We start from the raw sequence: 24947 nt of genomic DNA, 5'->3' as shown, positions 1-24947 counted from the left end.
CCCACATTTGTGTGCGGTCGGCATAAAGGGGTTAATGCTGGCTGCTGGGGAATTTATTTTGCTGGAGGGGATGTATTTTTGCATGGGGGAGGGTGTGTCTATTGATGCTAGGGAGGTCTACTGTTGATAGCGGAGGATCTATTGTTTTTGGGGGGTCTTATGTTGCTGTGGGGTCAATTGTGTCTGGGAGGGATCCACTGTAGAGGCAGGGGGTCTATCGTTGCTAACCTCTGGGGGGTCTATTGATGCTGGCTGAGGGGAGATCTGTTGATGCTGCTGGGGGATTATTGCTGCTTGGGGGGGGGATTGTTGCTGGCAGCAGGGGATCATTGTTCTGCTTTTCTTGTTTTTATTATCAATTCCATACACATTGATACTTGGTTCTGTGTTACCCGTTCACATATAATCAGCTGTGCGGGTCACGTTTTGCACGGACACGAGAGCCCATTCATTTGAATGGACTCCCGTGCCACGCAGGGAAGAAATCTCTGCACTTCTTTGGAAAACACAGCCCACACACGAACCTCGATTCCCAGTTTTCCAGTGCGGGCGGTCTGCACGGAATTTTGGGTGGATTTGCAGCTGCACCACCTGCACAGATGTGAACCTAGGGTAAAGGGTGGTACTGGGATGTAGGTAAGGGATGGAACACGGGGACAGTGCGGGACGAAGTCAGGGGGAGAGTTCATGCACATATCTCTGAGGAAAAAAAGGCCCTGCACACCACTATAGTTTGCTTCCATTCATAAATATGACCCACTGAATGAGGGAGCAAAGCCGTGTCTCAATACTCCCCTCTGGTGGATAGCTGAGCGTGCTAAGAGTTCTGCTATTGATTGGTGAGGCCTGGACAAGATGGCTGCGCCCATGTGAGAGAAGTCAGTGAGCGGCGAGTTGGTAGCAATGTTGGGGCTGAGGAGAGCGGTGTGTGAAATCCTGGGCCGGGCTGGCAGGAGCCATTCTGATTTGTTGTCCGCAGGAAGGCAGGTTGTCAGAAGTCAGCCATGGATCGGATTGAGAGGCAGCCCGGCTGCAGCAGGTATGTGTGTATGAGGGGAGCGGCCTCCTCGTGTCTGTACAGGGCACCTTGACGGACCACAGAGGGCCTGTATACGGACCACAGAGGGCCTGTATACGGACCACAGAGGGCCTGTATAATGGACCTTTGTATGACGCCGAGTCACCGCACAGCTACTACACAGGACTCCACACTGACATATGAGGTCTGCACCATGTAGCCATCACCAGCTGTATTTGTAATTAGGGATGATTGGGGTTATGGAAGATTGTGGACACATCCAATGTACAGGGGCTCACACACACACATATATATATTATAGATACAACCCCCCCCCCCCAAAAAAAAAAAAAAAAATTTAATGAAATAAACCAGTAACTTCAGCAACCCTGATCAATGTACTACAGGGGTGCTCAACCTTTGGCCCTTGGAGCCCATTGATTTGGCCCTCCACCTCAAACCAGGGAAACACACTTCTATCCTGCGGTTTTGCTGCGCTCTCTGAAAGCGCACCCAAACTTGTGAATGTAGTAGTTTTGGTTTACTTTCAGAAAGTGCACACACCCGCAAGGTATAGTAGAAGTCTATAGCAAAACGTAGCTAACTCGCTGGAAAACTGCAGGTGCACCCGCGGTGCGGATGAGCCGCAGTGCGCCAGCGTGAAAGCAGCCTTGTAGGGGGCTCAGGACTGTAAGGCTAGGTTCACACCTATGCAGTTTGTGTTTGATCTGTTTCTGCACAGCTTTTTGAATTTTCATGCATTTTGCTGTTTTTTCTTTTTGGCCATCTTGTTGCTGGGCAGATTAAAATGTGTATTAAAAGTGCATCAAAAACGCAGTACATGCTTTTCTGCAGCATATCCATTGAAGTCTATTGAACCAAAACGCAATGTTTTGCGCTTTAAAAAAAAAAGTCTCTGACCCTTTCCAGAAAACGCGGAGATGTGAACATGTCCCATAGAAAATCATGTTAAATGGACTGCAGTGCGTTTCTGCAATATACAAAACGCTTAGGTGTGAACCTAGACTAAGCGATTGTTTACATTTGCTGTTTGGGGGTCAATAAAACCCCATAGTCGAGACGTGTTTTTACCATACTAGTGTAGCATCAGGGGTTGCAACGGTGACGCAATGTGTGGCCTCCCTGTCACATTCTGTTTTACAGGAGGGGTGGAAGGGCTGCATATACAGGAACCATTTCTTTCCACTTTCCTCCTGCACTCGCTGAAAGCCGGCTTCTCCTCCTCTCCGTCCCACCGGTATTCAGCAGCTTCAGAAGGAAAATATTCAAAATAAAAAAAAAAAATTCCAATTTCTGAACCATTTCATTGTGTACAGTTACCAAATCTCTTCACCCCTGGTTCACATGTATGCGGCCGTGCGGGCTGCATTTTGCACGGGCACGAGAGCCTATTCATTTGAATGGAATCCTGTGCCCATGACACGCAGGGGAGAAGTCTCTGCACTTCTTCCGATAACGCAGCCCGCATGGGAGCCTCGGTTCCCAGTACGGTTGCGTTTTCCAGTGTGGGCGGCGTGCCATTAGAATTAATGGCACCCGCCCACGGGTCTTCATTTCTCTGTGCGGGTGGTGTGGCTGCACAGATTTTCATATGGATCTGCAGCGGCACCACCCACACATATTTGAACCAATGGTAAGTGTCCTTTGCTCTTCAGAAGGTTGAGCACCCCTGATGTACTACTTTATTACAAAGAAGTCTGCAGAGCATTGCACCACCCGTGTATTGCGGCTGGAATGCACAGGCCCCTGCGGTATTTGCTTGTATAATGTGGACGCAGTTTGTGTGTTCGAGACAACATAGCTAAGCCCACTTGGGATGGAACCCATTTCAAGTTTCTGTCCAACCAAAACTTTTTTTGTGTGTAGTTTGTAATAGAGTGGGTATGGATTAGAACAGCTGTCAGGTTTTTACTGCTCTGTTTAAGACTTTTCCTCTCACTTCCTGTCCTGGTGACCGCCAGTTCAGGGATACGTCCTCACTTTTCATCTGGTCAAACTTGTCACTGCAAATGCTTTAGGGCCAGTTCACACTACATGCGTTTCAGTTGCATTTTTTCTGCATCCAAAATGCACAGAAAGTAGGTTATATGGTTTGTCCGTGTCATAGTTCACATCAGTGCTTGCAGTTCCAGTGCGTTTTGGATGCAGAGAAAAAAAAAAAGTAGAACATGCTGCATTCTTTCTGCACAAAACTGTACTGGAATGTGGTAAAACGCACCGAAAGACACATGTCCCTATTTAAATTAAAGTAATTGAGAGGGGGAAAATGATCCATATATATATATATATATATATATATATTATACACACGTGCGCTTTTTTTTTTTTTTTTTTTATAGACCCCTTTCACACAGGCAGATCAACCTGCTCATCGGAGACAGCTGAGGCCACCTCCAGGCGGATGACAGGTCCTTGTCCACTCTGCAGTGCACAGACACTTCCTGCTGTTCTGTATGGGCCATTGAATGTAGATGGACCATCTGTTCGTTTACATCTGACCCGCTGGACATACGGTTGGGGAGCAGATCCCCCATCCATCTGTTTTTAGCAGATAGGATTAGATCGTATGAATTCAGGTGTGACTGGACACGTGTCCATTTACATCTACCTCCCCATAGAGAACAGTGGACAGTCCGGTCAGTCTGCCAATGTGAAAGGGGTCTTACCCCTAGGTGTGTGTTGTGCACATTTCAGATACTCACTCATGCAGAGGATCCAGCATTTTCTCGCTGAGATCCTCTTTCCCTTTGCCACCACTTAGTCCCACGCTACCTTGTTGCTTGTGACATCATTGAGAAGCCACCAGCACTTCCAGGCTTAGCTGGCGCGCCTTCTTATGACATGGCGCTAGGCCCACCCCTCCTCTTTTTGAATGAAGAGCTGTGCCTCCTGGGATGTGTGGCATGCATAACTCAGGCGGTACAGCAAGCACTGTGCACATCATTTGCCTAGGCGAGTGATGTGCATGGAGAGGTGGGGCTGCACATTTCATTCATGCAGCAGAGGGGAGGAGGGTGGATTGGAGGAAAAGCTGGCCATAGATGGATAAAATCTCGGCCAGGTGAGCAGGGACCGGCCGAGATTCTATGGGCAGGCTAAATGTACCCAAGTTGATCCATCAATTGGCATATCTGGTTTTTAGCATGCAGTCATTGCCAGCTGCTATAGCCGCTAGTAGTAATCATTATGTTCTCCTAGATGGGATGGCTCCCTGTTTCCTCTCACCTCCACCAGGAAAGCACAATAGCTCCACAGAGGGCTTCCCCCATCAACAATGACTGTGTAGATGGGGAAATCAAACAATTTTCTTCTCTGCAACCTGTGATTGCAGGAAAGAAATCTCATAGGCTATGGCCTATCATAGTATACTCCTGAGGGTGAAGATCTGCTTTAACAGCTCCAGATAGCAGTACAAAATTTAGAGGTTCTAACCCTTCCCCATGCTATCCAAAGCTAAATAAAGAGGTTTTGTCTGGGCTTATGCAAGAAATGTAACATTTAGGAGCCTCTTCATAGTGGTATTTTATGCAAGACTTAAAGTAGAACTGAAGGTAAAGCCAGCCATACATGGATCACAATTCAGCCGGTTCAGCAGGGACCGTCCAAATTCCAATTTATGTATGGGCAGGGGGGTTGTACTGAAGTTGATCTAGCAATTAACCGTGCTGCCGGTCATATCCTTCAACGCTGATCAGTGTATTCTGATGGTGGGGAAGTCTCCCCACTGTCAGAATACAGAGGCTCAGTGGGGAGGATTCCACCATCAGCACCAAATGCATCAACAAAAATAATACTAATGTATTGGCTGCTTAACACAGTGAGAAAAAATCCCTCCAAAGGGAATCCAGGGATGTGAACAAAACCAGTGTCCCCATTATTAGATTTCACCTCTTTTACTGTTCCCAGAATCTAGGATTTTCTTTTACTTTCAATGGTAAACAGAACAAAATAGGGTGAATTTCCCTAATGGAGACACTGACACAATAATAACTGACAGGTGTTCTAATCCCTCTTCACTCTGTCCAAAACAGAAAAAAACCCTCTTTAGTTATACTTTAACCCATGACGACCGGACTATAGTTGAATGACGGCTACAGTGTAGTTCTGGGAGGGTGTCATATGATGTCCTCCAGAACCGTGCCAGTGCTGTGTCCAATGACACAGCTGATCACAATGTAAATACATTTGCCAGTTTTCGGCTGCAGTTTCCTCACGCTGTCAGAAGATAAGAGTCGGTAATCGAGAAATGTATTTAAAAATCAGAGGAAGTCCAGTGCAGCCCCCCCAGTCCATCAGAAAAATTACCGTTAGTAAAATTTTATAACAGATACTAAGAAAAAAAAAAGTTTTTTGTTTTTTTTTTCGTTTGGCAAAAAAAAACAACCTAGAGATGATTAAATACCACCAAAAAAAAAGCTCTATATGTCTCAAATGATACAAATTTCATATGTGTACCGTGTTGCATGACTGAGCAAGGAAGGGGGTAAACGTGCCCGGTAGACAAGTGGTTAAAGTGACATTAAAGTATATTTGTTTTTTTAATAAAACAGATAACATAACTTACAAAAACATTCCTCATCCAAGTTTCATTTTATCATTGTCCCCCGGCCATGCTGACACACTCCTCTGTATTTGTGCCACCTGTGTCACTGGGACCCATCGAGTCCCATGTCAGCCTCCTTTACAAATGCACTCTTGCTTTGTACTACAACTGTATGTGCAGCATTCTGTTTTCACCTGACTGCTCACTGATCCATTCCGCCTAGATGGAGGGGAGCAGATTCCCTTCTGTTTCTTTTAAGTGGACCGGATCTGCTTGGAGGTAGGCGGGTGTAAGTGGAAACTTGTTGGTCCACAGGGATACGTGGACCATTTGATCTGGTCCATCTAAAAAACTAACAGGCGGACCTGATCTGATCGCCCGTGTGAAAGGGCTGTAAAGGAAAGTAATCCAGCCATCACATCTAAGAATTTTTACATTGTAGCTTTAATAAATGTTGTTTTTGAGTTTAATATCTCTTTAAGCCACTTTATTAAAGGCAAAAGTTGAGCTGATGCTTTTCTGGGGTCTATACCATGCTAGCTTCATCATTATTATATATAACTGACGTACAGCGGATTGTTTTCCATAACAAATATTAATACATAAATTCTTTGCAGATCAATATATCCTATTACTATTGATTTATGTAAGTTAGCATAACTTCACCAGACATAGAACTTGTCATCTTTTTTTAGGTGCAAATCTTATTCAAATTGCCAGGACGCATGCTACGTCATCAAATGGAGGTCAGTATTTTGGAACTAACAATATAAAATGAATGTCATCTACTTGCTAAGATTAAAGCCGTAGTAAACACCACTAGTATACTTTCTTACAATAAAGCTTACCTGTAGGTACAAGGAATATCTCCGAAATGTTCACCGTTCAGGAGATATTTTCTGTTTGTGCAGCCAGTGACATCACCGGCTTATGCACTCTGATGGGATGGCATACTTCTGTCATCCCATCAGAACTCATGACTCCGGCAAGTATGCACAGGATGAAGTCATTGTGGCACGGACATTCAAACAGCTGCAGCCCACAAACGGAAGACCAGGTGAGAATGGAAGCCCTGTCATCAGTGATAGCATGTTTCTGGAGGGCTTCTTTCTAAGGTAAGTGTTTATTTCATGATACATACTAGCACATTATATTACCATGCAGGAGCATTTTTTTGGTGAAAGTTTACTACCGCTTTAATATTCTGCTGTTGATAAATGTTGTCTCCCCACCTTCTCAGGCTACTTTCACACTTCTGGTGTTTTATAAGTATGCACTAAGGCTCCATGCACACTATCAGCTTTTTTAAGCTCCTAGAAGCTGTTATAGAATTTTTCTGCTAAATAGTGTTATTCTTTTACAAAGAATTTTATTGTAGAATAGATAACAGCAGAGAATCAGTCAAAAACAGATACACTGACCGACAGAAATAAAACATACAAGGTTTTCGATGAATAGTACAGAGTATGTACTGATGGAAAGACAAGAAAATAAACTTTGTACACAAGTGCCGTATATAAAAAAGGAAAACAAAACAATAAGTTGCAAAAATGGTAGACATTTACAAACCAATGACATAATAAACTATAAGTAAATAGTGTTCTTCTATGTGTCTATGCACATTAGGCTATTAGCATTTTCTGAGCTTCAGTGTGGAAAAAAATTGTCGCAGAAAAAACGCTGCTAAATGCTCTTAACAGCTTGTTTTCTAGCTTTTTTTTTTTCTACATGTACTGTAAAAACGCTAATAAAACGCTAACACTTCTAAACGCTACTAAACAAAATGCTATTGCAAGCGGTTTTTTTCCAGCGTTTTATTTTTAGCTAAAAAAAACCCGCTAGTGTTCATGGAGCCTAAGTGTTTCTGATATATTGTTACATTTATGAACAATTGGTATCAGTTTGTTACATTTATGAACCATTGGTATCAGTTTGTTACATTTATGAACCATTGGTATCAGTTTGTTTCCACTATTTTGTATCACTGAAATGGTTATGAAAGGTCCTATTTATTCGGGTCATACTTCACCAAGTAATGTCTCGTTTATTTGAGTTCATTCTGTAATATTGAAGACCTTTTGATACTCATCCAAGCTTCACCACTGAGCCTGAGAATTCAGAAAGCAACTTGGTTGAGTGGAAAAACCTCAGAAACATTAAAGAAGAAGTCCAGCAGATTAAAGGATAAGTTGACCCTTGGAACATATTACATGTTCCACCCATATTAGGGTAGAACATGTAACATGTTTCAACTCCTGCGCCCTCCCCCCTTCCCCCCCCCCCTCTCTCTCTCTCTCTCTCTCTCTCTCTCTCTCTCTCTCTCTCTCTCTCTCTCTCTCTCTCTCTCTCTCAGCAGACGGAGGATCTTCTCCCCGCACCAGCTGTCAGAATTTAAAAACAGTGTGGTCGTGTGGGGCTCTGCTCACATGGTCGTGTTAATCATTCATTCTGTAAATGAATGAACTACACGTATCATCTACCTCCGGGCTTGACGTCTTGTAGTTCTTAATGAATTGCGAGGGCACTGGTGAGCATCCTGTAGGTTCTCAGTCAGGCAAACAGCTGACTGAGAACCTACAGGATCCTGGCATTGCACCTGTGACCTGCAGATTTCAGATGTAGTGCCTTCCAGGCTGCAGTGTAAAAAAAAATAATAAATACACATTTTTTTTTTTACCTGCAAAAAGGTGTGCACTTATTTATTTACTTTTGTAAAAGGTAGACTTACCCTTTACTACTTAAAAAAAAAAAAAAAACCCCTTTAAAACTGAAGTTGACAAAAATTATTACAAAGCCATCATCAATTTATTATATTATTTATATGAATATTATTATATGAATATATTTTTATCCTTCAGGATTTGACAGCCAGTTGGATGATTTGCCACCCACACTGCTTAAGGAGAAGTATGATGAAGTGCAAAAAGTAGAAGTGTAAGTAAGTCATGATGTTAGCAGATGTTGGAGTCTGTAGCATGCACTCTAGCCATTATGATTGTTACTCTAATTACATTTCTGTATTTTGTTCATGGCAATGAAATCTACAAGGATTGTCTCATTTGAAGTTGATCTGTACTTTGCCCACCTTCCACTTGCTTCCCTACAACTCTGATCCACAACCAGCATGTATGAGATTCCAGTGTTGTGATCAAAGGCATACCGGGTTTGCATACTTCCTCATATGATAGCATTGAGGTCTGGCAATTGGCCATTTAGCCACTAAGCACTGCACTGTTGGTGTGTCACATATTCTCATTTACCTAAAAGATTTGCATATTTCCAAAGTAGGCCAGCAGTTGGAAGGTAAATGTATGTAACTAATGCCCTATACAATAAAGTCTTCAATTTCTTGTAGTATCATAGCGAAACAATATTTAAAGCGGAGTTCCACCCAAAAGGGGGAAGTTCCGCTTTAAAGATTGGTCCCCCGCTCCCCATTAAGGATTGGCATCTTTTGGGTGGGTGGGGGGGGGGAACAGGTACCCGAATTTGACAGGTACCCGCTCCCACTTCCGCTGCAATCACCTAGGCGATCAGGAAACGGAAGTTGTCCTCCTACCCTCCCTCCCCGAAGTCTTGTGGGACACGTGACGGGGCCATTCAGGAAGCTCTGCTTGCGCATGCGCAGTGGGCACCCAGCTGTGAAGCCGCAAGCTGTCACAGCCGGGGGCCCACACTGAAGATGCTGGCGCCTGGAATACAGGACGGCCAGTGAAACGGGCTGCGGCAACGCGCAATTGTGGGACAGGTGAGTGGCTGTTTTTTAAAAGTCAGAAGCTACAGTTTTGTAGCTGCTGACTTTTATTGAGTGAGTGGAACTCCACTTTAAGGGCACAGCTGTGCTCTGTCTGCAGTATTCTAAGTGAAGATCCTGTAGTGTTGCATTTAAGTTGTTTCTTCTTTTTTTTCCTTCCAGAGTTAACGATGTTGTCAAAAGGCTATTGTCATTAGACATGGCAAGTAAGGTCAGTATCTGTTTAAGCAGTGCTGCACCCTATTTTTATTTGTAAAAATCAGTCAATGTCTTTTTATAGTATATCGCAATCAATATGTCTGTTGGGTGTCATAGAAATGCAATCTTGACCACCTCAGTACCAGCATGTTACACCACCTTCCTAGCCAGTCCTTTTGATAATTTGACATGCAATGGTGTAACCAAATTAATTTTACATCATTGTTTTTTAAACAGATATGGCTTTTTTGGTGGTATTTAGTAACCACTTCTTTTTTATTTTTACTGTTAAAAAGGATTACCTCAAAATTGGGATTGCTTACATTTACCTTTTTAATTTCTAATTTATTTTCATCTGTAATATATTTCTAATACTTAATAATTAGCGTTGTTTCCTGGCATAAAACATTAGGGTTGCTACGTATTAAAACAGATATTTAGGTAAAAAGTAGGCATGACTGTTTTACACCGAATCGAATCCCCCACCAAAAGCATTAGGTTGGATTTAACCCTTTGCACTGCAGGAACATACAGAAAAACACTTGTGCGTTTGGGTGCTTCATTACTAATAGCACCCCAATGCAGCTGCTTTGTAATGCACCACAACACACAGTAACATACTACTGTGTGTTATGGTACACCTCCTTTAACCCCTTCATACCTAAGGGTAAAACAAATCTAAATGCCTAAGCACAATTTTGCACCGTTGACATGTGTTAGTAAAACTGTACATATCATCACAACTACTTTGTACATCCGGGTGAATTATACCGCGTTTTTTTTCAGGACAAATTGGGCTTTCATTTGGTGGTAAATGGTAATGGATATCACCTGAATTTTTTTTATTATCAAAGGAAAACTGGCCCAAAATAGTAAAAAAAAAAAAAAAAAAAAAGAATTTTATTTAGCCGTGTGTTTCTTGTTACTACCATAACCTACCACCAAAGAACAACCCAAAATAAATTCTCCTGCTCTTGACAATCGCAGCAATACCATATATGTGTATGTTATTTGTTGTTTGTACCCGTAGTACAGCCCAGAAACAATAGTGCACATTTTGTTTTGTCTTTTTTTTTTTTACCTAAAACTCATTGAGGGCTTGTTCACACTTTATTTCTAACTCTTGCCAAACACCCCTATAACGTTAGACAGATGTTTGGGAAGCATTTTTAATGCTCCTCAAATGCTCCCCAAATGCCCAATGCGTGATTTTGAGCAGTTTGATAGGCGTTTGCCAATTGTTAAAAGCACACCACAAATGCCTATAATGAAGTTAAATAGTATTAACGCTCCGCAAATGCCTTGCAACCGTGTCACAAATGCCTGGGGCCGGGCTGCACAGTGACTGATCACTGTGATAGCCAATCAAAAGCTATCACACCGATCATGTGACCCGGAATCGGGAGTCCCGGGTTCCGATCATTAGAACGGAACCCAGTGCTCTAAGTGACACCGCAGTCTTTGTGCTGGGAGTGCGCCATGTGACGCACTCCCAGCACAAAGACAGGTATGCAAATATGCGGCCGCCACGGAAAAAAGCCCAGTTCTGTGAGGCCGCATATTTGTGTTACGTTGGCATCAAGGGGTTAAGAAATGTACATGCATCTTTTTTGTATGTGTTTTTAGTCCATTAGGGAGCTACCTAAAATGAATGCTGTCATGCAGGGGTGGGGAGAGGGTCTTCAGTCTTGTGTACGCTCCAAATCATGACTTAGTTTACACAGGTCTTCCTCTCCTTGCTTAGAGGGCTAAGTGGCAGGGAAGTGAGGGATAGGTGTAATCTGCTGGGGAAGGGGTAAGTTAAGTAAACCTTTGACTTTGCCTGGCACAGGTTCACTTTGAAAAATACCCTAATAGATCTGTTCTTGCTTTTTACATCTGTGTATTGGGGAGGTACATTTTAATGATTCTCTTGTATAATTTGTAAGGAACTATTTGTCTTCATATGTGAACCTAAAACTTTAACTGTAACTTTATTAATGTGCTGTTCTGTGTCTTTTTAGTCAGACAAGCTCAAAATTAAAATCCAACAGCTTGTGGATAAAGTGAAAATAAGTCCTGATGATAAAACATCCAAAGCAGTTCAAAGTGAGTGCTACGTTTTAGGAGCGCGATTTTACGAAGCACAATTTATGTGTGCACATATCTTTGGCTTTGCACTGTCTTGGTGCAGTCCCACTGCATTTTCCCATACGCATCTATGATGTCCCACGGATTTTGTACAGTTTCAGACAGCACACCATAGATGCAGCTTGCAGGCGTTTTTGTGCACTTTCTGAAACTGCAGCCAAACTGCAGGACCTCATAGAACTCAATGGGAAAAATGTAGTTAACCCACACGAAAACCAAAGATTAGCTTTGCTTTAGCAAAAGCACAGCAGGGCAGTGTAAAGCTTCCCTTACTGCTCCTTAATGTGTAAGTAATGTGTTATTTCATTTTTACAAATAAATCTATGTGTGCCTAGTAATCTAGCCAGTCTTTGTTGAATAAAAAGGGTCAGGCGCAAAGGATCACTTAGTCTTTTTCTGCTTTCTATGTTTCTATTTTTATTGTATGTGGTGCTTTTGTCATTTTAGGTTTTGTAAGGCACAAATATAAGACTTTAATTAAAATGAGTGTTGTGCAATGGCCTGGCTAGTAAAAGCAGATTTCCTTAGCTGTGGACAGTGTTGCATTATGTGGAAATTACTGCTTTCCTGTTCCTAAGTAATATGAATCTGAACGTTTGGACATGCATAACCATTGTTGCTACATCCTATAGTTAGTATAAAAGAAAAATACAGGAAGCAAAATGGTGTTTTTCTTCTTAGATCCACTTTGATATAGAGATGTGTTGTGTTGAGAATGTCCGTAAGTAAAAGAAGAGAATCCTAAACCATTCACATGTATATGAATGTAAAACATGATTATGACATGGTAATAATAAAGATTTAATTTTTTCACTTGGACTTTTAACATGATGGCCGCAGGGTTCTGTAAAGTTCTGATTTAAATAGGGGAAACAGCAGGAAAACATAATAAAAACCGCAGCAATAAGGCGTAAGCGTATCACCTAGCAACCTTACATGTCAATATTTGCTAACTGCAGCATAAACTCATGAACGCATGACAGCTTGCGGGCTCTATTGTCCATACCAGCCCCACGTGCGCAGTAGAAGAAGACGGTGGGCAATATGGCAGTGATGACTGTCACGTGCATGGTAAAGAGTGTGCTTGCAGCTCAGTGGCGGGCATATGCGGATCATTGCTGCCATATTTGATGTGACCTGGCTGAGGAGGGGTGGTGCTAGTACAGTGGTACAAATTGGGGAGGTAATTGCACTTGCCAAACTCCTGCCAGCACTTCTACCCACTCTATCCTGCAAAAACTATGCCAGCATGTTGTGCTGCTGCTGTAGTGGGGGAGGACAAGAATATAGAGACGTATTGGCAGGAGTTTTGCTACTCTATACTCGCCTCACTCTCTACGAGTTAAGTCAAATTATTTCAATTGGCTTATCAGCCAGAGGGTCAATAGTGATCAGTATGATTTCTAACCTTTCCAACTGACAGTTTACCCTGACAGCAAGTGGAGTCCTCAAGTGTGACTGTATACTATGGATTGGGGTTGTGGTCAAGTCACAAATTCTACAAACATTTTACCTACTGTTGCACACCTTTTTTTTTTTTCCCACCATGTTCTTTTTAATCATATGCCACATATTTTTCTATTCTTTCTCTACCCTCGTGTGCCACTGCTGTTATTCATGTGATCTTCCTTTTTCCATTTGTGACAAATTACACAACTGTTTGTCAGTGTTTCTTACCTTTAGTCTCATCTCTAAAACTGCTTCACGAGCTATGACACACAGGTTCATTAAAATCGCAGAAAAGTATATTTGTACACATGTTGGATGGGACACTTGCTGACATCTCACCAATGAAGTTTCTTAAAGAAATTTGTTTCATGATTTATTACTCTATCATGTTTCAATAGCTAATATATCCTGGTTCAACTATTAAAACATGTTTTATAATTGCAGTTGCTGTTTTGACCGGCAGAATCCAAAGCTTCAAGGAGCACATCCAAATGCACCCAAAAGTAAGAAGTTTACAAAAACCTAGGATATCTTAAGATTAACAAAAATATAGGGGGGAAAAAAAGTGTAAATGTTTGCCTTGCAGCGCCACCCTCAACCCACCTGACTGAATAAGTCTGACGATGCACAACTCAGACATGTTACCCCTTTTAATAATCTATAAAGTGCTGCGCATTAATAACCATAAAAAAAAAAATCAATGTGCACATGAAGATAATATACTATGTCCACTTTTAGGGGATCCCTGAAAACCCATTTCTTCAGAGAAGCCTATCCCGCCTCCACCTAACAACGACTGTACTTTTATTTTCTCCATCAGCTCATCCCCCACAGTTATTACCTTTTTTGTATTACTTGACCCTCCCATCTAGATTGTGAGCGCTAACAGGGCCCTCTGATTCCTCCTGTATTGAATTGTATTGTAACTGTACTGTCTGCCCTCATGTTGTAAAGCACTGCTCAAACTGGTGCTATATAAATCCTGTATAATAATATAGTGCTTCCAATGCCAGTGAACCAACCTCCACCATAGGTAATTCACAAAAGGCTTACCGGAATTGCATGACCCTCTAAATAATAGGTTATATATGGCATGTGTAAATACTGTATATGGATCCACCTCTAATGCACACCTCAAGAATTGCCACTTGGTTGCAGACTAATCCCAGGATCAATTTGGGGTATTCCATTATATGTATGCGAGGCCACAATGACTCCAGAAATCATCACACAGAACCCCTTTGGTATTTAGATCTTGCTTCAAGCATCCATGCAATTGCACTCAGAGAACTAGAAAGGAGACCCATGCTCATAGTGTAAATCTGTCACAAACTATTAGAAAAAAGAAAATTGCACTCACATTAGTGAAGAGTAAAAACAGTGCTGTACATGTAAATCAACCGAATGTTACCAATTTTTTCTCAGTGGTGGATGACCCTGAAAGGGAAATTCCGCTTATGTCGTCCTCTGCCACTTTTGGAACTTTTTTTTTTTTTTTTATGGGGGGAGCGTTTTGTCAGGTACCTGCTCTCACGACCACTGGAAACCCCTCCAACTCCCTCTTGACTGCTACCTCCTGGGACACCTCACAGATCCCAAAAGGCTGCAGGAAAATGCACGCAGTGCAGTGTGGCTCACGTATGCGCAGTGTGGAGCTGGGTATGAAGCTGCAAGGAGTCACAACTGGCTTTCCACAGTTTTTAAAGTGATCACATAATCTGTTCTCGGCTGCATAAGGGGCTTAGAGCTAAGGGCAGAGAAGCATCAGTACAGTGATCTTCCCTGTGAATGGCTGTGCTGGGAGGGGGGGGGGGGTGTCGGCATAAGTCTTATTATTGGAAGACAGACAAGCTGTTCTCCCAGTGCAGCCAGAGCACTGGCCATACTGAGTTGGATGTGCTGTCATGCCTAGCGTGGATCAGTTTGAAGATGGAAAGCAAGGAAACAATATTAAGAAAGCAGGATACCTTTTGACATAAGTACATGGTACAACATGCACATATCAGGATAATGAAATGTTGGTGTAACATAGTCTTTAAAGCACAAAATAAGCACTTGGAGTCTTTACATTTATCAGGTTGTCCTTTTGTGTCACAGAATATCTATACAATTACCATAAGTCACATTACTTACCAAGCCAGGTCTCAGATTTAAAAACAATGTAACGTACAGCATTCTGAAGTTTGTTTCAAAAACATCTAAAACCAGCCTCCTATTGCATACAATATTCTGCCCCTGGTTTGGTGAGTGATGTGGCTTATTATGTTATGGTAAGTATATGGTTACTTTGTGATTTGAAAGTTTTTTTTTTTTTTTTTTTTTATATTGGCTTACTGGTTATTTTTGTTTTGTTAGTGGTTTTTCTAAAATAATATTTTTTTAGCCAATGTATGCAAATGTTCAAAACACTGCTGAAACTGATTTCTGTTTTCCTTAGCTCATGGAATAAAATAAGTGGGAACTGCGGAAAGTCAGAAAATACATTAATGTTGCCTCCAAATATATATGATTGTGTTCCCTCGGCTCTTTCAAAACTACGGGTTCGTTCACATCAGCCTTCATGCTATAGTGCCTGGTGCCTGTTAAGTTGGGGTGGTGTTTTATGTTACAATGCAAGGCATTTCTTTCTTTTTTTTTTTCTTTAACTTTATTGAAGTGTTAGAAAAGTGACACTTCATTCCAGTCTTTGCACCCTATTGCAATGTGATGTGGGGCAGTCGCATGCAGTCGGGGTAAACTGAACACATAGTAAACAATTTCTATGTACCTTTCTGTTGAGCCTGTGCTGGTCTATGTAGATCGATGTGGACAGTGTGCATGAACCCTAAGAATTTGTGCTCAAAAGAATGTTTACCTCACTGTCATACACATAAAAAACAGAGGAGCAGGACTGCTTTCATTTATGATTATCTTTCATAAATATTTAAATGCCTCTGCTGAGTAGTGGTGATAGTAGTAGTGATTCCTGGCATAAGTATATTGCATAACTGCAGACAGGACATCTGAGTGAGTGTTAAAAGGTCTCGCCACTAATATGTAAGCTTTTCTTTCAGATGGGTGTAAACCTCAGACATGAAATATGAACAAAGCATTTCGCTCTGTAGTGTGTATTTGTCTCTATCCAGAGCACTACAGGTGAAACTCAAAAAATTGGAATATCGTGCAAAAGTTCATTTATTTCAGTAATACAACTTAAAGGGTGAAACTTATATATGAGATAGACTCATTACATGCAAAGCAAGATAGCTCAAGCCGTGATTTGTCATAATTGTGATGATTATGGCTTACAGCTCATGAAAACCCCAAATCCACAATCTCAGAAAACGAGAATATTACATGCAATCAATAAAACAAGGAGTGTACATAGAACAATATCGGACCTCTGAAAAGCATAAGCATGCATATGTACTCAGTACTTGGTTTGGGCCCCTTTTGCAGCAATTACTGCCTCAGTGCGGCGTGGCATGGAAGCTATCAGCCTGTGGCACTGCTGAGGTGTTATGGAAGACCAGGATGCTTCAATAGCGGCCTTCAGCTCTTCTGCATTGTTCAGTCTCATGTCTCTCATCTTTCTCTTGGCAATGCCCCATAGATTCTGTATGGGGTTCAGGTCAGGCGAGTTTGCTGGCCAATCAAGCACAGTAATCCCATGGTCTGCGGAAGGAAGCATGAAGTGCTCCAAAATCTCCTGGTAGACGGCTGCGTTGACCCTGGACTTAATGAAGCACAGTGGACCAACACCAGCAGATGACATGGCTCCCCAAATCAACACAGACTGTGGAAACTTTACACTGGACTTCAAGCATCTTGCAGTGTGTGCCTCTCCATTCTTCCTCCATACTCTGGGTCCTTGGTTTCCAAATGAGATGCAAAAGTTGCTCTCATCAGAAAAGAGGACTTTGGACCACTGAGCAACAGACCATGTCTGTTTTTATTTAGCCCAGGTAAGACGCTTCTGACGTTTTGTTGTTCAGGAGCGGCTTCACAAGAGAAATACGACATTTGAAGCCCATGTCCAGGATCAGTCTGTGTGTGGTGGCTCTTGATGCGCTGACTCCAGCCTCAGTCCACTCCTTGTGAAAGTCCCCAACACTTTTGAATGGCCTTTTCCTGACAATCCTCTCCAGGCTGCGGTCATCCCTGCTGCTTGTGCACCTTTTTCTTCCACACTTTTCCCTTCCACATAACTTTCTATTAATGTGCTTTGATACAGCACTTTGGGAACATCCAACTTCTTTTGCAATTACCTTTTGAGGCTTTTCCTCCTTATGGAGGGTGTCAATGATGGTTTTCTGCACAATTGTCAGGTCAGCAGTCTTTCCCATGATTGTGATGCCTATTGAACCAGACTGAGAGACCATTTAAAGGCTCAGGAACCCTTTGCAGGTGTTATGGCTTAATTAGCTGATTAGAGTGGGACACTTTGAGCCTAGAATATTGCACCTTTTCACAATATTCTAATTTTCTGAGATTGTGGATTTGGGGTTTTCATGAGCTGTAAGCCATAATCATCACAATTATGACAAATCACAGCTTGAACTATCTTGCTTTGCATGTAATGAGTCTATCTCACAGATTAGTTTCACCTTTTAAGTTGCATTACTGAAATAAATGAACTTTTGCACGATATTCAAATTTTTTGAGTTTCACCTGTAGGTGTCATTTCTATCTGCTGCTTCTTTCCTCTATCTGCACGAGTCACTTCTGATAGGTTTTCCTGACACCAAGAGAAAAATGGTGGCAGAGGAGGCACACCTGTAGCTGACAGTCTCAGCTCTGTTCCTGTGTACTGTCTGAAGGAACGGGGAATGTCTGTTCCCTCCAATCAGCCCTTGGAGCTCTCTTCAGTGATGTAACTTCAGCTCCTGGTCCCCTTCTTCTTTTCAGAGCTGAGAAATCCTGTGTACATTCTGAACTTTGCATTGACGTAGGGGAAAGATGTCTGTTGTTAAACAGGTACAATTTATTTAGGAGGAGTTTTCATTTTTGTCTATCACCTGAGGCCAGTCACTTCACTGGGTATATGTGAGGGTTTAGAATCACTTTAAAGCTAAGCTTGAAAAATTTGACCTTGATCCTGTGTAACACTGTTTATTATATTTTTTTTTGTTTTCTTTAATATAGGACAAGGCAAACAAGAGAAAGATGCTAATGTCAATAGATCGACGCAAAAAGATGTTAAAAGAACTGCGACTGACTCGTTATGACACTTTCGAGCATGTCTGCAGACAGTTGAACATTGAATACACTTTCCCTCCAGAGTACTGCCGACATGTAACCAAGAGATGGCAGGCAAAGAAAGCTTTATCCTTGAAGGTATGTTTACTGTCACATGAAGGGTTCATCAGGATTTTAAAAGCTTGTTAAATCCCTCCCGGAACCCACACTGCTTGTTTGAATCTATCCAGTGGTTCTCAAGTAAAATTACATTATTATTTTTTTCTGTGAGTGTTGCCTGTTGCACCTACCTCAGGTTGAAGCAAAAATTATGGGCGTTCCTGTGGAGGTTGGTACAGCCAGCACTAAAGTTCCTGCCCTCTCTCTGTTAACTTTTTGTTTCCTGAGCAGTGTAATGTGGATTGTGTTGTGCTCAAGTAATCCAGACATGAGGAAAGATTAGAGGAACTGATTTTATTCTCTTGAGAAGAGGAGATATGATCAACATGAATAAATACATCAGTGGTTCATATAGTGAACTCGGTGTACAGCTATTCACCCTGAGGTCATCACAGAGGACAAGGGGGCACTCTACGTCTGGAGGAAAAGAAATTTAATCTCCAAACATGGAATGTTTTCTTCACAGTGAGAGATGTGAAAATGTGGAATAGACTCCCTCAAGAGTTGGTTCTGGTCAGCTCAGTGGATTGCTTTAAAAAAGGCCTGGATTTTTTCTTGGATACACAGAATATAACTTTATAAGGTAAAGTTGATGCAGGGAATATCCGATTGACTCTGGGATGCGGGAGGAATTTTTTTCCCCTGCAGGAGCAAATTGGATCATGCTTTGCTGGGCTTTTTTGCCTTCCTCTTGATCAACTGTGGGTATAGGATTATCTTCCCTGTCAGTTTCACATATTCCCCCCCCCCCCCCCCTTCCATCCTTTCTGTCTCCCAGCCAGGTTCATACTCCCCCACCAGGCTTGGTGCTCTTGGATAGCTTCATTCTTCACTTTGCTATGCAGAGCAATACAAAGCAGCATGCTGGAGCTGACGAGAGAAATCTGTATTGTTTACATACAGACATCTCCCCCATACGTGATACTCGGTGATCGCCGGGTGCTGGCGAGGAATCTCTGGCTGGGACCCTCTGACAGCTGTAGTCGCCAATGGCGGCGTGGGTAGGGCGCGTGCCCCCCCCCAACCAGGAATACAAAATAATTTGTATATATACGTGATTTTGTGCAGCCCTGCCGCCCTTTAGCAGTATTTGTGCTATAGCGCGGTTGGGAAGAGGTTAATTGGTATGCGTTGGCTTGTTCTGGAAATTTTATAAAGATGTTGGACTGTGTCTCAAACTGTTGGTTAATGGAACAAATTTATTTGGAGGAGTAATCTGCTAGGGCAGATTTGGAACAAAATGGCAACAAATCAGTAATGTTAAAACTTTCTTTCTTACTACCAGGACCTATATGAGTAAATGTGATTGTTTCCACCTGTATGTACCCACTCATCCTCAATTACATGGTTAGAAAATAATATCCATCTCTTCAAATGCCAGTTAATATATTAGAGTAGGATTTTTTGCCCTTGTTTGTTCTGTATTATTGATGGATAGTTATCTGCCACACAAGCAGATATAGGATAAGAGTAGCCTTGTATATCAATAGGGGAGATTTACTAAAACTGGAGTGTGCAAATTCTGGTGCAGCTCTGCATTGAAATCAATCCGCTTCCAGTTTTTATTGTCAAAGCTTAATTAAACAAGCTGAAGGTAGAAGCTGATTGGCTACCATGCACAGCTGCACCACATTTTGCACTCTTCAGTTTTAGTAAATCAACCCCAATATGTCATAGGAAAGTGAGGCCTGACAGTAGCCTCATCATGTGATCAGTCTGTTGTGCATTGCCAGCTTCATATTTCTCAAACAGTACTACGTTGAGACTGATCTTAACACCCTGAATTTTAGGAAGGTCACTGAAAATGGTATTTGTAGTATTCCTCCTATTCAGTTGTGTTGCAACTTATTTTCCAAAATGGAAAACAAATATGAAATAAAAAGGAAATGAAGATGTTATGAAGCAAATATGTGATGAAAGTAACTGTTGTCTAACTACCAGCCACATACTAGTTCTGTGACAATGACTTCATTCACAGCAAAGCTTTAATAGTCTAAGCTTAGCGGACCTGGGATTGACATGTGCCTTGTAAGTCCTAAAATGGCAGCTGTCATCAAATGCTTCTGGTTCAGGTATTTTGCTTTGTGAAACATAGTTTATAGAAGGGTTCTTTACATATAAATGTACTTGTCCTTGCCAGTTTCTTAATGATTTCTACTCCTTTTTTTTTTTTTTTTTTCCCAGGTATATGCAGAGGTAAAGCAGCAGAAAGCTGAAGGATTGATAAATGAGAAGACGCCTAGACGAGTCAGGCCTAGTCCAGTAAAAGAATGATGGATACCTTCATTTCTGCTTTTCGCTGTAAAAGTTAAATATCATGTTATTTTCCTTTCTATATATATATATATATATATATATATACCTTCAGTCACATTCTACTGTGTACAAAATTCTTATTTGCTATTTAAGAGTGATGTCTGACCAAAACTGTCTGCTTCTGAAGGTAGATATAAGGTTTGAAATTTATGATTACAAATTTTGCTAGTCCAAAATAATAAAACTTCCATTTTGTTTACAGCGGCAGTTTGTTTTTAATGTTAACAAAAATGCCTTTATTTTTCTTTTGTCTGAAATGTCTGTACCCGTACTACAAAACATTCTTTCTGTTGCTATATACCTCTTATTCATATCTAAAACAACAGTCCCTCGTATTGCAATCCTTATTAATGGTTGTCTGTTTGAATAGTGCTCCCAGGAATCACTGTGTGTACTAGTCAGCTGAGGAATATTATATTGGAGTTCAGTTGAAGGAAACACTAATAGTTTTTGGTAAATTTTTCAGTTGTATTTGTGAAAGTCACAAGCTCCACCACTTTTGGGCTGTCCACCGGCAATGTACTGCGGACACATGGCAGCTACAGGACTAGCAACATACCTCTGCGTCACTGGTCCATTGTTGATATGGGGGGCACTGCACACAACCTTAAACAACCCCCCCCAACACACACACACACACCCTGCTGTCCATTGGGCACAGCAGAATGAGAATACAAGTAATCGGGACCCGATATGATATCAATGACGACAAAGCATTTATGAATCCATCTGATTCATAAAAGCTTTGCTTCTGTTCCTGTTGAGCTGCCATTGGTCCACAGCTCTCACATGACACATGGGGCCAATCACAGCACTTGGTACCATGTGACCAGCTGGAGCCAATCACATATCACTATTATATTGAACTGTCATGAACATAACACATTCATGACAGTTCAAAGCAAGCAATGAGTGGTACTATGTTATTATGGTAACATTGCATTACTGTGATGAAAGTCTTACAAAAAAAAAAAAAATAGATAAACGTTTAAAAAAATTGAGAGAAGGTGTTTTTTTTTTTTTTTTTTGGTAACTACTTTCCTCCCGCCCACCAACAATGTGCGGGTATGCAGTGGCTCTGGGCAAAGCGACTTAATCTTATGTCACTTTCTATTTCCGGGTGTGCATGCGCCCCATGATGCCCCGATGGTGTCCAGGGAGAGAAAAACGATCACGGCACTAGTAAAAGCACTACATTTTACACGCACATGTTATATTAGCACATTAACTCTTTTGATCACCCCGTTTCCCAGCCAGTGCCATTAGTACAGGGTCAGTATATAGAATTTTTCACTGTATTACTGCCACTAGTGTCATCAGAAGTGTCAGTCAATTAGCACGCCTCCCAGCCAGAGTCAGCTAGCGTTACATCGCCTGCACACTGTCGCACTCGAGCTATAGGTCGCTGATCACCACCATTACTAGTATAGTGTTTGTATGGATCAATATATTGATCATGAACAGAACTATACTCGTGCCTCCTTTTGTATATTGTCCCCAAAAATGCAGTGTTAGCAGGATCAACCCCATTCACTGCCAGCACTAGCGTTTTAGCCTCTCAGTTGTTTTTCATGGAAGATTTGTATCTGTTGATTGTGGGCCAAAGCAATTTTTATGCACAACAATACATAGCTGCCCACCCAAATTCAGCTCTTGCCAGACAATTCACATGGAAACCTACCACACTTTCTGAATTTAAAACTTTTTTGGGCCTAACTCTCAACATGGGCATTACGAAAAGAATGAATTGCGGTCATATTGGTCCACAGACCCGATTATTCATATATCTGTGTTCTCTGCTGTTACATACAGTGCCTTGAAAAAGTATTCATACCCCTTCAAATATTCCACATTCTCTCATGTTACAACCAAAAACGTAAATGTATTTTATTGGGATTTTATGTGATAGGCCAACACAAAGTGGCATATAATTGTGAAGTGGAAGGAAAATGATTAATGGTTTTCAAAAATTTTTTTTGAATACTTTTTCAAGGACTGTATATCCCCAACACAGACCAGCAACGAACTGGTATGTCACTGGACTTTGAGTATTTATACCGGGATGATGCCTGGAGCTACAGGCATCATCCTGTAATCGTTTTTTTCAGCTGGTGGTTGGCTTTCATGTACAAACAATCCTAGCCGCTAATTAGCTGCTTGATCCCAGTGGTGAATAAATACCAACAAAATAAAGCTTTATCTGTCTCAAAAAAATGCTAAAAAATTCATATGGGTACAGTGTTGCATGACAGCGCAATTATCATTCAAAGTGTGATAGCGCTGAAAGCTGAAAATTGGCCTGGACAGTAAGGGGGTAAAAGTGCCTGGACCTGAAGTGGTTAATAACTCGCTAGTGTTTAGTGTTTTATTTACCTGAACACATGTTCTTGGGCCAAAGCTCTCTGGTCACAATGTGGCTGGGAGATAGTTTAACTGTTGGGCAGAGATCACTCTGCCTGACATTTCAAGTACTTTCAGTGGTGGTTATTTAAACAGTGTGTTCCAACATCTGGCACACTGCTGCCTGACCGCATATCACTATCAGCCGCACCTGGGTACACTGACTCCCCTTACATACACGCACTCGTATACATACAGTGCCTTGAAAAAGTATTCATATCCCTTGAAAAGTTTCCACATTTTTGTCATGTTATAACCAAAACCATAAGTGTATTTTTTTGAGATTTTATGTGATAGACCAACACAAAGTGGCAAATAATTGTGAAGTGAAAGGAAAATGATAAATAGTGTTCAAAATTTTTTACCCTGATACCCCTAACTAAAATCTAGTGGAACCAATTGCCTTCAGAAGTCACCTAATTAGTAAATAGAGTCCACCTGTGTGTAATTTAACCTCAGTATAAATACAGCTGTTCTGTGAAGCCCTCAGAAGTTTGTTAGAGAACATTAGTGAACAAGCAACATCATGAAGGCCAAGGAACACCACCAGACAGGTCAAGGATAAAGTTGTGGAGAAGTTTAAAGCAGGGTTAGGTTATAAAAAAAATATACCAAGCTTTCAATGTCTCACGGAGCACTGTTCAATCCATCATCCAAAAATGGAAAGAGTATGGCACAACTGCAAACCTACCAAGACATGGCCATCCACCTAAACTGACAGGCCGGCCAAGGAGAGCATTAATCAGAGAAGCAGCCAAGAGGCCCATGATAACTCTGGGGAAGCTGCAGAGATCCACAGCTCAGGTGAGAGAATCTGTCCACAGGACAACTATAAGTTGTGCACTCCACAAATATGGCCTTTATGGAAGAGTGGCAACAAGAAAGCCATTGTTGAAAGAAAAGCCATAAGAAGTCCCATTTGCAGTTTGTGGGGGACACCGCAAACATGAGGAAGGTGCTCTGGTCAGTTGAGACCAAAATTTAAGTTTTTGGCCTAAAAGCAAATCGCTATGTGTGGCGGAAAACTAACACTGCACATCACCCTGAACACACCATCCCCACTGTGAAACATGGTGGTGGCAACATAATGAGGGGATGCTTTTCTTCAGCAAGGACAGGGAAGCTGGTCAGAGTTGGTGAGAAGATGGATGGAGCCAAATACAGGGCAATCTAAGAAGGAAACCTGTTAAGAGTCTGCAAAAGACTTGAGACTGGGGCAGAGGTTCACCTTCCAGCAGGAAAACAACCCTAAACATACAGCCAGAGCTACATTGGAATGGTTTAGATCAAAGCATATTCATATGTTAGCATGGCCCAGTCCATGTGCAGACCTAAATCCAATTGAGAATCTGTGGCAAGACTTGAAAATAGCTGTTCACAGATGCTCTCCATCCAATCTGACAGAGCTTGAGCAATTTTGCAGAGAAAAATGGGCAAACATTTCACTCTCTAGATGTGAAAAGCTGGTAGAGATATCCCCAAAAAGACTTGCAGCTGTAATTGCAGTGAAAGGCGATTCTACAAAGTATTAACTCAGGGGGCTGAATACAAATGCACGCCACACTTTTCACATATTTATTTGTGAAAAATTTTGAAAACCATTAATAATTTTCCTTCCACTTCACAATTATGTGCCATTTTGTGTTGGTCTATCACATAAAATACATTTATGTTTTTGGTTGTATCAAAATGTGGAAAATCCCAAGGAGAATGAATACTTTTTCAAGGCACTGTAGTTTTACCACTCCCACAGCCAGTCCCTGTTGATCCGATATGGGGCC

General features: G+C 41.6%; 1 protein-coding gene across 1 annotated transcript; it reads left to right on the top strand.

Moving 5' to 3' along the window:
* The first annotated feature begins 830 nt into the window (after positions 1-830).
* On the top strand, positions 831-20967 carry MRPS15 (mitochondrial ribosomal protein S15). Its single transcript, XM_089678985.1, has 8 exons — positions 831-1039; positions 6278-6328; positions 8441-8516; positions 9499-9547; positions 11538-11622; positions 13558-13616; positions 18238-18429; positions 20635-20967. Exons 1-8 carry the CDS (start codon positions 904-906, stop codon positions 20722-20724), a joined length of 738 nt encoding a protein of 245 aa, XP_089535111.1. The 5' UTR covers positions 831-903; the 3' UTR covers positions 20725-20967.
* The last annotated feature ends 3980 nt before the right edge of the window (positions 20968-24947 follow it).

The sequence above is a fragment of the Staurois parvus genome, unplaced genomic scaffold (assembly GCF_062004578.1).
Source record: "Staurois parvus isolate SC_StPar_1 unplaced genomic scaffold, SC_StPar_1.0 ptg000214l, whole genome shotgun sequence".
Taxonomy (NCBI): Eukaryota; Metazoa; Chordata; class Amphibia; order Anura; family Ranidae; genus Staurois; species Staurois parvus.
This window is presented reverse-complemented; position numbering and strand designations above follow the sequence as displayed.